Raw genomic sequence first — 12,820 nt, forward strand, 5'->3', positions numbered from 1 at the left:
AAGACTTACCTCCAAATCTATTACCCAACACAAACCTTGTTAGCATTCTGGGTTCTCCCCCTTTATTTGCCTTACTATTGATATTTTTTAAAAACTCTTAAAATGTAGGTATAATTTCATTATATTTCATTTACTCTTTTATTATTCCATTGTAACCATTTTTCCTATCTTCATTTCCATCTTCTACGTTATGAATGTTAGTATCCCTCCAAATTTATACATTGAAATCTAATCTCAAATGTGACAGTGTGGAGAGGTGTGGCCTTTAGGAAGTCAGCAGGTCATGAGGACTCTGCCCTCGTGACCCACATAGTGCCCTTATAAAAGAGGCCTGAGGAAGTCTGTTCACCCCTCATGCTGTGTGAGGACACTATATCACCATTTATGAGGAAAGGACCTTGTTACCTGGTGACACCTTGATCTTATACTTCCCAGCCTCTGGAACTGTTAAGTTTATGTTGTTTATAAGTTACCCAGCCTAAGGTATTTTGTTATAGTAGTTTGAATAGCCTAAGATACTATCATTTAAAAACCCTATACTCTCAGTATATGTTATTAATTCACTTAACCTAAATATTAATAAAAGGAAAATAGTTATTCCCTTTTACTATTATAAATAATGCTGTATGAACAGTTAGCCAGATTTTAATGAAAACTGATAATACTGTTTAATAATGGGCTCTGTTGCCAGCACAGCCAGTACACATCAGCACAGTGAAACAACAAATGGGGGGTAACTGTAATCAACCTACTGACGTTGACAGAATGTGAGTTAAAGGACTAACAGGTGTGGGTAGTTCAGGAGGTAGTGGCTGTCAAACTCAGGAATCAGAGAATGTCTTTTTTTTTTTTTTTTTTTTTTTTAAATTAATTTTTATTGTAGGTTGTTCAAAACATTACATAGTTCTTGATATATCATATTTCACACTTTGATTCAAGTGGGATATGCGCTCCCATTTTTACCCCATATACAGATTGCATAATCACATCATTTGCACAACAATTGATTTACATATTGCCATTCTGGTGTCTGTTGTATTCTGCTGCCTTTCCTATCCTCTACTATCCCCCCTCCCCCCTCCCCTCCCCTCTTCTCTCTCTACCCCCTCTACTGTAATTCATTTCTCCCCCTTATATTTTTCCTCCTTTCCCCTCACTTCCTCTTGTATGTAATTTTGTATACCCCTGAGGGTCTCCTTCCATTTACATGCAATTTCCCTTCTCTCTCCCTTTCCCTCCCACCTCTCATCCCTGTTTAATGTTAATCTTCTTCTCATGCTCTTTGTCCCTACTCTGTTCTTAGCTACTCTCCTTATATCAAAGAAGACATTTGGCATTTGTTTTTAAGGGATTGGCTGGCTTCACTTAGCATAATCTGCTCTAATGCCATCCATTTCCCTCCAAATTCTATGATTTTGTCATTTCTTAATGCAGAGTAATACTCCATTGTGTATAAATGCCACATTTTTTTTATCCATTCGTCTATTGAAGGGCATCTAGGTTGGTTCCACAGTCTTGCTATTGTGAATTGTGCTGCTATGAACATGGATGTAGCAGTGTCCCTATAGTGTGCTCTTTTTAGGTCTTTAGGGAATAGACCGAGTAGGGGAATAGCTGGATCAAATGGTGGTTCCATTCCGAGCTTTCCAAGAAATCTCCATACTGCTTTCCAAATTGGCCGCACCAATTTGCAGTCCCACCAGCAATGTACAAGAGTACCCTTTTCCCCACATCCTCGCCAGCACTTGTTGCTGTTTGACTTCCTAATGGCTGCCAATCTTACTGGAGTGAGATGGTATCTTAGGGTGGTTTTGATTTGCATTTCTCTGACTGCTAGAGATGGTGAGCATTTTTTCATATACTTGTTGATTGATTGTATGTCCTCCTCTGAGAAATTTCTGTTCAGGTCCTTGGCCCATTTGTTGATTGGGTTATTCGTTATCTCATTGTCTAATTTTTTTAGTTCTTTGTATATTCTGGATATTAGGGCTCTGTCTGAAGTGTGAGGAGTAAAGATTTGTTCCCAGGACGTAGGCTCCCTATTTACCTCTCTTATTGTTTCTTTTGCTGAGAAAAAACTTTTTAGTTTGAGTAAGTCCCATTTGTTGATTCTAGTTATTAACTGTTGTGCTATGGGTGTCCTATTGAGGAATTTGGAGCCCGACCCCACAGTATGTAGATCATAGCCAACTTTTTCTTCTATCAGACGCCATGTCTCTGATTTGATATCAAGTTCCTTGATCCACTTTGAGTTAACTTTTGTGCATGGCGAGAGAAAGGGATTCAGTTTCATTTTGTTGCATATGGATTTCCAGTTTTCCCAACACCATTTGTTGAAGATGCTATCCTTCTTCCATTGCATGCTTTTAGCCCCTTTATCAAATATAAGATAGTTGTAGTTTTGTGGATTGGTTTCTGTGTCCTCTATTCTGTACCATTGGTCCACCCGCCTGTTTTGGTACCAGTACCATGCTGTTTTTGTTACTATTGCTCTGTAGTATAGTTTGAAGTCTGGTATAGCTATACCGCCTGATTCACACTTCCTGCTTAGCATTGTTTTTGCTATTCTGGGTCTTTTATTTTTCCATATGAATTTCATGATTGCTTTCTCTATTTCTACAAGAAATGCCGTTGGGATTTTGATTGGCATTGCATTAAACCTATAGAGAACTTTTGGTAATATCGCCATTTTGATGATGTTACTTCTACCTATCCATGAACAGGGTATATTTTTCCATCTTCTAAGATCTTCTTCTATTTCTCTCTTTAGGGTTCTGTAGTTTTCATTGTATAAGTCTTTCACCTCTTTTGTTAGGTTGATTCCCAAGTATTTTATTTTTTTTGAGGATATTGTGAATGGGGTGGTTGTCCTCATTTCCATTTCAGAGGATTTGTCGCTGATATACAGGAATGCCTTTGATTTATGCGTGTTGATTTTATAGCCTGCCACTTTGCTGAATTCATTTATTAGCTCTAATAGTTTCTTTGTAGACCCTTTTGGGTCTGCTAGGTATAGAATCATGTCATCTGCAAATAGTGATAATTTGAGTTCTTCTTTTCCTATTTTTATGCCTTTAATTTCTTTCGTCTGTCTAATTGCTCTGGCCAGTGATTCGAGAACTATGTTGAACAGAAGTGGTGAGAGAGGGCATCCCTGTCTTGTTCCAGATTTTAGAGGGAATGCCTTCAGTTTTTCTCCATTCAGAATGATGCTAGCCTGAGGCTTGGCATAGATTGCTTTTACAATATTGAGGTATGTTCCTGTTATCCCTATTTTTTCTAGAGTTTTGAACATAAAGGGATGCTGTACTTTGTCGAATGCTTTTTCCGCATCTATCGAGATGATCATATGGTTCTTATTTTTAAGCCTATTGATGTGGTGAATAACATTTATTGATTTCCGTATATTGAACCAGCCTTGCATCCCAGGGATAAATCCTACCTGATCATGGTGCACAATTTTTTTGATATGTTTTTGTATCCGGTTCGCCAGAAGTTTATTGAGGATTTTTGCATCTAGGTTCATTAGAGATATTGGTCTGTAGTTTTCTTTCTTTGTAGTGTCTTTGTCTGGTTTAGGAATCAGGGTGATGTTGGCCTCATAGAATGAATTTGGTAGTTCTCCCTCTTTTTCTATTTCCTGAAATAGCTTGAAAAGTATTGGTATTAGTTCCTCTTTAAAGGTTTTGTAAAACTCTGCTGTATACCCATCCGGTCCTGGGCTTTTCTTAGTTGGTAGTCTTTTGATGGTATCTTCTATTTCCTCAATTGATATTGGTCTGTTTAGGTTGTCAATATCCTCCTGACTCAATCTGGGCAAATCATATGACTTAAGAAATTTATCGATGCCTTCACTATCTTCTATTTTATTGGAGTATAAGTATTCAAAATAGTTTCTGATAATCTTCTGTATTTCTGAAGTGTCTGTTGTGATATTGCCTTTTTCATCCCGTATGCTGGTAATTTGAGTTCTCTCTCTTCTTCTCTTCGTTAGCGTGGCTAAGGGTCTGTCAATTTTATTTATTTTTTCAAAGAACCAACTTTTAGTTTTGTCAATTTTTTCAATTGTTTCTTTCGTTTCGATTTCATTAATTTCAGCTCTGATTTTAATTATTTCTTGTCTTCTACTTCTTTTGCTGTTGTTTTGCTCTTCTTTTTCTAGGATTCTGAGTTGAAGTATTAGATCATTTATTTGTTGGTTTTTTCTTTTTCTAAGGAATGAACTCCAAGCAATAAATTTTCCCCTTAGAACTGCTTTCAATGTGTCCCATAGATTCCGATATGTTGTGTCTGTGTTTTCATTTATCTCTAAGAATTTTTTAATTTCCTCCTTGATGTCTTCTATAACCCATTGATCATTCAGTAACCTATTGTTCATTCTCCAGGTGATGCATGATTTTTCCTTACTTCTTTTATCGTTAATTTTCAATTTCATTCCATTATGGTCAGATAAGATGCATGGTATTATCTCTACTCCTTTATATTGTCTAAGAGTTGCCCTGTGACATAATATATGATCTATTTTTGAGAAGGATCCATGTGCTGCTGAGAAAAAAGTGTAACTGCTTGATGTTGGGTGGTATATTCTATATATGTCAATTAAGTCTAGGTTATTGATTGTGTTATTGAGCTCTACAGTTTCCTTATTCAACTTTTGTTTGGAAGATCTGTCCAGTGGTGAGAGAGGTGTGTTGAAGTCTCCCATGATTATTGTATGGTGGTCTATTAGACTCTTGAACTTGAGAAGAGTTTGTTTGATGAACATAGCTGCACCATTGTTTGGGGCATATATATTTATGATTGTTATGTCTTGTTGGTGTATGGTTCCCTTAAGAAGTATGTAGTGTCCCTCTTCATCCCTTTTGATTAACTTTGGCTTGAAATCTATTTTATTTGATATGAGTATGGACACTCCTGCTTGTTTCCGAAGTCCATATGAGTGATATGATTTTTCCCAACCTTTCACCTTCAGTCTATGTATGTCTTTTCCTATCAAATGCGTCTCCTGAAGGCAGCATATTGTTGGGTCTTGTTTTGTGATCCATTCTACTAGCCTGTGTCTCTTAATTGGTGAGTTTAAGCCATTAACATTTAGGGTTATTATTGAGATATGGGTTGTTCTTCCAGCCATATTTGTTTATTTATGTTACTAAACATGGTTTGTTTTCCTCTTTGATTATTCCCCCCCCCTTTACTGTACTACCTCCCGCTGTTGGTTTTCATTGATATTTTCCATTTCCTCTTCCTGTAATATTTTGCCAAGGATGTTTTGAAGAGATGGTTTTCTAGCTGCAAATTCTTTTAACTTTTGTTTATCATGGAAGGTTTTAATTTCATCTTCCATCCTGAAGCTTAATTTCGCGGGATACACAATTCTTGGTTGGAACCCCTTTTCTTTCAGTGTTTGAAATATGTTATTCCAGGATCTTCTAGCTTTGAGAGTCTGTGTTGAAAGATCAGCTGTTATCCTGATTGGTTTACCCCTAAATGTAATCTGCTTCCTTTCTCTTGTAGCTTTTAAAATTCTCTCCTTATTCTGTATGTTGGGCATCTTCATTATAATGTGTCTAGGTGTGGATCTCTTATGATTTTGCACATTCGGCGTCCTGTAGGCTTCTAGGATTTGGGATTCTGTCTCATTCTTCAAGTCTGGGAAGTTTTCTCGTATTATTTCGTTGAATAGATTGCTCATTCCTTTGGTATGGACCTCAGTACCTTCCTGTATCCCAATGACTCTTAAGTTTGGTCTCTTTATGTTATCCCATATTTCTTGAATGTTCTGCTCATGGTTTCTTAACAGCTTTGCTGAGCTGTCTATGTTCTTCTCCAGTTGAAATACTTTGTCTTCATTGTCTGATGTTCTATCTTCTAAGTGTTCTACTCTGCTGGTAGTATTCTCAATTGAGTTTTTAAGTTGGTTTATTGTTTCCTGCATTTCCAGGATTTCTGTTTGTTTGTTTTTTATAACCTCTATCTCCCTGTATAATTGATCTTTTACTTCTTGGATTTGTTTATGTAATTGATTGTCAAAGTGGTCGAAGTGGTCTTTCATTGACTGATTTTGCTGTCTAATGTCTTCCTTGAGACTCCAGATCATCTGAAGCATGTATATCCTGAATTCTTTATCTGACATTCCATCTGCTGCAGAAATTACCTCTTCTAAAGTTGAGTTGACCTGCATTGCTTGTGGTCCTTTCTTTCCTTGTCTTTTCATATTGATCGCGTTTCTTTCTGCTTGGTGAAACTGTTGTGTTATTGATTTTTCCCCCTATATATTTATATTGCTCTTGTATAGCTGCAAAGTCTCCCTCGCAGGCTTTGGCGGTGGTTCTTCCCCTCCTCCAATTGAGGCAATGTGCCTACCACGCCGGGAGGCCGCTGTGCCTGTACTTTCGATGGGCCTGTTCTTTCGGTGGTCACAGGTCCGTCTACCTTGCAGGCGTGAGCAGTGGCTTTGCCCCTCCGCTGGCCACTAGGCCCGTTCTGTCTGTTGGTTGCAGGTCTGTCTACCTAAAAGGCGCTGGTGGCGGCTCTGCCCCTCCCCCAACTGGGGCGATGTATCTGGCGGGCCACTGGGCCTGTTTTGTCAGTGGTCACGGTTCCGCCTACCTTGCACGTGCGTGGAGCAGCTGTGTCCCTCCGAGAGTTGCTGGGCCTAACCTGCCAATGGGTGTCAAGTGCACCTACCTTGCAGGCCCGGGGGTAGCTCTGCCGCTCCGCGGGTTGCTGGGCCTGATATGCTGGTGAGACGCAGGTTTGCCTACCTTGCAGGCGCCTGGCGGCTCTGCCCCTCCCCCAACCGGGGCGGGGCGATGTGTCTGGCCGTCCTCTGAGCCTGTTCTGTTGGTGGTCAGGGTACTGCCTACCTAGCAGGCTCGTGGGGCAGCTGTGCCCCTCCGCAGTTTGTTGGGCCTGACCTGCTGGTGTGTGGCAAGTGCGCCTTCCTTGCAGGCCCGGGGGTGGCTCTGCCGCTCCGCGGTTGCTGGGCCTGATCTGTTGGTGAGTCGCAGGTCTGTGTAACTTGCAGGTGCCCGGCGGCTCTGCCCCTCCCCCAACTGGGGCGGGGCGATGTGTCTGGCCGGCCTCTGGGCCTGTTCTGTTGGTAGTCAGGGTTCTGCCTACCTAGCAGGCTCGTGGGGCAGCTGTGCCCCTCCACAATTTGTTGGGCCTGACCTGCCAGTGGGTGGCAAGTGCCCCTACCTTGCAGGCCCGGGGTGGCTCTGCCGCTCCGCGGTTGCTGGGTCTGATCAGCTGGTGATTCGCAGGTCTGCGTAACTTGCAGGCGCCTGGCGGCTCTGCCCCTCCCCCAATCTGAGCGATGTGTCTGGCAGTCCACTGGACCTGTTTTGTCGGTGGTCACAGTTCTGCCTACCTTGCACACACGTGGAGCAGCTGTTTCATTAGTGCCTGGGCACACTCTCCTTGTTTGCCTCCCTCAGGCCCTTAGTTTGTAGAGCTTGGGGCTGAGCACCCCCAGCAAACTTGCTTACCTTCTGGTAGCCACGCCCCCGTATCTGATGCAAGAGACCTCAGTTGTCAGCACCGGTGGGAGCTGTAGCCGTGAGTCCCATGCCAAGGCGAGTCGGTGCAAGAGACCTCAGTTGTCAGCACTGGTGGGAGCGGTAGCTGGGAGTCCCGCGCTGCGCGGTTCCCGCCGGCTCCTGTGCCAGCACCGCCGTGGCTCCCACCGGCTCCCGCGCCGCTGCTGCGGCTCCCGCCGGTTCCGGCCGGCTCCCGTGCCGCTGCCCCGGCTGCCGCCGGCTCCCTCGCCGCAGCCCCAGCTCCCGCCGGCTCCCTCGCCGCAGCCGCCGCTGCCGCTGTCTCCCTCGCCGCAGCCGCCGGCTCCCTCGCCGAAGCCACGTCTCCCGCCGGCTCCGTGCCGCCCTCGGTCTGGCTATTGCGCTCACAGGAGAGCTGGGAGGGGCCCTTAAGTTTTCCCCGCTGATCTATAGCTGAAAGAGCTGTGATCAGTCAAAAAAAAAAAAAAAAAAAAAACAAAAAACAGAGATGATGACGTCAGCTCTCCAAGATGGTGGCCGCTGGCTTCCTCTGTGGTCTGACCGATGTGGAGAACCGAATTGGATGGCTTCCTTCCCCGTCTCAAGCCCAGAATTCAGCTCTGAGTACAGTATTTGCACAGCTGGCGGGAGCCTGCAGAATCCGTAGCACTGTATCTTTGCATTGTTATCTTACCGTCGTTTCCCAGCGAGCGCCGCAGACTCTGGCCGCAGGGCGATTTGCTGCATACGCAGTGTGACCCTCCGTGCGGACAAATCTCTCGCGTTTGAGCTCCAGTAGCAGGTCCTTATGCAATGGAAATCCTTCCTCTAGGTTTCGGAGCACTCCAATTTTGCTGGAAATTCCTAACAAGCTAGCTTTTATCCATTCTACCTTGTCTTTTTCCTGCTCAGTGACGCAGTACACGGGAGTGCTGCACTCCTTTCGCAGCCATCTTCTTCCTCCTCGAGAATGTCTTATAGTATTAAAAACGAAAGACACTCCAGAGCAACACAGAATTTTGTGCAACTGCTAAAAGCAATTTTTAATGTCACCTGAAGATTTAAATTTTCAGAGTTCTGCAGATAGATGAGCTCAGAAGGGTGATTGTTTATAAAGATAATATTGGTGCGTGTAATCTTAACAGACCCATCTGCTTCCCATGCTTCTCTGAGTAATTCACTGCAGCTAGCACCCATCTGTCCATCCAGTTCTCCTACCCAGGTTCTGACCCACACCACATTTCCCCTCACGGAATGTAACTGCATTTTAACTACACTTTCAGTCTTGCCTCCCTCTGATCCACTCCTCACACTGCTGTCAAGGATGTCTCCCTCCCTCTCTCATTCCACACTCCCCAGTACTGGGTCTTGAACCCCAGGAGTGATTTCTCTGATGTGGTTTATTCCAGACAGTCACACCGGAGTTTTAGTCTCTCAGTTGCTCCCAACTGCTCTTCCACCCACCCACTAAACTCCTATGAAGGTCTTTTGCCCTCACCTTTTATCAAAACCAGTTTGTCAATTTTGAAAGGTAGTGAGACTATACAGTCTTGGGTTTCCTACTAGACTGTTCCTTGTGAAGCAGGAAGCAAGAAGCAGAAAGCAAAGTGGCTTCCATGGCCACCTCCTGATAGACACTGCTTGCTCCCTCTTTCCTGAGCCCTCATACGGAACCCTGTCCCAAACAGGAATTGACAAAAGACTCCCTTGACTGCTAAAAGAGTTCCTGAATGACTATTACATAATCTGAATCCAGGACCAGGGTGACTATTCCTGGTTTCAATTTGGGGAGTAACTGTGAGTCTACTAGGTCAACTACTCCACCCAGTTGACACCTAATTGGGGTCTCTGATCTGTCTTCATTTCCCAAAAATTTAGTCCTTTTTCTTCTGTCCATTCCAACACCCAGCCATCTCCCCTCATTCTTTTGCATTTTTATGTCCAAGCTAATGGTCTCTCTTTTGTTGCACTTTACAGACAAGAACAACAAACAGAGCTTGCCTGAATTCAACCATGCCAAGTCTGGCCCACATGGTGAGTATGGGATTGCTCTCCTCTCTAGCTGACTGAGAGCTGCTCAGTGCCCAAAGTGAGGGCTGTTTATTTTTTCAGCTTCCAATATCCACTGCCCTCAAGAATACAGCATATTAAAAATACTCATGCCCAGTTAAAGTAAAACAGATTCTAGAGATGAGCTCACTCAACATATCTTAGTTTATTACTGCAAACCAAACTACAAACATGAAATAATCTCCTTAAGAAAAGGTATAACATTGTAAAAGATGGTGACCCAGTAATTTAAGTCAAAAAGTCACAAGAACATAGAAATTTGATACAAAGAAGTTACTTTTTAAATCCCACATCACAAATTTTATTCACCATATTTCCATTGCTTAAAACATACTTCATTTGCTTACAATACACTTCAAAAGGGTTATAATAAGTCACTAACTAGAAATTACTAAACTAAAAGCTTGGGTTTGGGGGCAAGATTATTACATTATCAATCTGGCCATTATGCAGTTCAATGGAGGACCCCAAGGAAGGAGAACAAGTACCTTATCCTCTTGGCATTTCCGGGGTTTGTCAGCCACTAGTAACCTTGGCATGAGTCAGGTCCAGGTCCAATCAAGCCAAGTTTGGCTTAAGTGGTCATTTGGATCATGTTTTCTCATTAGTTGACTGAGAGCTAACTGGTATCCAGATGGAGATCTATTTCATTTGCTGTTGTTATTTTTTTGAAGTGCTAAAGATTGAACCCCTACACATGTCAGGCGAGTACCCTGACACTGAGCTATACCTTAAGCCTAAGTTTTTATAACTGAAATGAACTTAATACTTTTATGAGATACTTTAAAATTAATAACTATTGTACTTTATTTTATAGAAGGAATATGAATAAAATTTAGGGATATTAACTCAATAATAATATTGTAATACAGACAGGACTATTAGAAATAATATATCTTTTTCCATTAAAAATATACTCTAGGGCTCATTTTGCGGTGAAGACTTCATAGGCATATTTACCATTTGAAATATACTAACTACTTTTACCAGAAATTTTCTTTTTTGGAAAGTTTAAATGTATATAAATACTTATACTACCACTTAAAATATTTTCATATGAAAGAACACTAAAATATCAACTCAGACTTCTAGAATAAGATAACTATCACTTTTTCAAATAATATTTTTAAAATTTTATTGGTTCCTTTTAGTTATACATGACAGTAGAGTCCCTTTTGATATAATTATACAAGCATGGAATATATCTTATTCTAATTCTGATTGGCTATTATGGTGGTGTATGATATTTAATTTAGGTGAGCAAGCAGTGGGCAGTGTGGTACTATTAATTTTTTCAAACTGTTCTCACAACTGACTCATCTTTTGAGTCACATAAGCAACCTGAAAATAAGTGACACAAGTACTACTGGACAGACAGGGGAAGGAGAATTGAGTGGCTAGTGGATAGCCTCGTGTCATTCCAATGGTTAGGAGAATTGAGTGGCTAGTGGATAGCCTCGCGTCATTCCAATGGTTAGGGACAAAGCCCAAGAATACAAATTACCTGAACATCCAGTCCAGTGTTTTGTTTTGAATGGAGGGAGGGGCTGCTGTGAGTCTTCATTGTGAGTCAAATTCAGCAAAGGTGCCAACATTTTGAATTGATGAATTAGGAAAGCCAACTTTCTTTGCTGACCTGAAACCTAGAGTTTATGAAATCAACCCACATACCTTGATTTCTGGGAGCTGCATAACTTCAGGGAAAACTTCAATACAATTGGAGTGAGCAATCACAGTGTGCATGCGCCTGCAATTCATGATAGTTGTTGGAATGGCTTTCAGTTTATTCCCACTGATGTCAATTTCTTCAAGTTCCTCCAGTTTTGCCATTTTACTGAAAAACAGAAAATCCATCGGGGAAGGAGTTATAAAATAATTATAGGGCAATTTAAATACACACATATGCACATAATGAGAAACAAAAGAACAATTTACTATGACTTTAAAGACTCACTTTTAATAGTCATTTTCAAAAACAATTTTTTCATCATTGTTTTTGGTTATGAAGTATTTTGTCATTTCCTTTCCTATTATAGAACAAAAACTTAACTTCAACTCTTCAAACTTGGCAACAAAAAAGAAAGTGGATGTTCTTTCGTTTTTGTTTTTTTGGTACTGGGGATTAAACTCATGGGCACTCAACCACTGAGCAACATCCCAAGCCCTGATTTGTGTGTTATTTAGAGACAGGGTCTCACTGAGTTGCTTAGCACCTCACCGTTTCGGAGGCTGGCTTTGAACTTGCAATCCTTCTGTCTCAGCCTCTCAAACTGCTGGGATTACAGGCATGTGCCACTGTGCCCTACAGTGATATTCTTTATCTCCTAAAAATCTGTGTGTAAATTAAATTTCCCTGGCAACAATCAGTTTGCTAGGTAGCTTAATCTGAATTCCAAAGAAAATTCTACTTAAATGGGTAAAAAGTCAGCATTAATCTACATAACTGCTTTTAAGAAAGCTTAGTTTGAGTGTATGATTTCTTCCTATAGGCAGTGAAAACCCAAAGTGATGTGGGAACAGAGCAATAGTTCCTATTAAGGTATGGTTTCCCCCAGGCACAGTGGCGCATGCCTATAATCCCAGCAGCTCAGAAGGATGAAATAGAAGGATCGCAGGTTCAAAGCCAGACTCAGCAAAAAGTGAGGTGCTAAGCAGCTCAGTGAGACCTTGTCTCTAAGTACAATATAAAATAGGGCTGGGGATGTGGCTCAGTGATCTAGTGTCCCTGAGTTCAATCCCCAGTACCAAAAAGAAAAAAAAAAAAAAAAAAAAAAGATATGGCTTCCTCCTCAAACCCCACATCCAGAGTTTCTCTGACACTGTTCAGGATCACAAGGTGGTGGTGAGGAGCAGGGGTATGTTCAAAGTCATTCTGATAATTTGTCAGGGCCTGAATTCAAACTGGATTCAAACTGGGCCCAAAAGAAATTTCTTTCAACTCTTGCTACACATCCACAAAGAAGGAATCTCTCTAACCTTACCTTAGTAACATTTTATAATGTAATTTAATACTTTGATTCAATAATTTTTTATCATTCAAACATCATCTATAATCTTAATTAATGAAATAACTAAATAAAGAAAAATATGAGAATTAGGGTCTTGTGCCTTCTCTACAAGTTTGGAGGACAAAACAATAGCTCCAACTCTGTAAACATCATCTATTCTTCAGAGCCACTTTCTACCCCTTGTGATGGGGGACTCCAAAAATCACAGGATTCCTCAGTTATATAAATCAATTTGCAACTGGA

The 12,820-nt window shown here is 41.4% G+C and overlaps 1 protein-coding gene across 1 annotated transcript in view; it reads right to left on the reverse strand.

The window, feature by feature from the left end:
• Phlpp1 (PH domain and leucine rich repeat protein phosphatase 1) overlaps positions 1-12,820 on the reverse strand; it is a 223,954-nt gene that overhangs the window by 28,130 nt on the left and 183,004 nt on the right. Inside the window, exon 12 of the mRNA XM_076836775.2 lies at positions 11,241-11,403. Coding sequence (XP_076692890.2) covers positions 11,241-11,403 — 163 coding nt within the window. The remainder of the gene's footprint in view (positions 1-11,240; positions 11,404-12,820) is intronic.

Source organism: Callospermophilus lateralis, chromosome 17, assembly GCF_048772815.1.
Source record: "Callospermophilus lateralis isolate mCalLat2 chromosome 17, mCalLat2.hap1, whole genome shotgun sequence".
NCBI lineage: Eukaryota > Metazoa > Chordata > Mammalia > Rodentia > Sciuridae > Callospermophilus > Callospermophilus lateralis.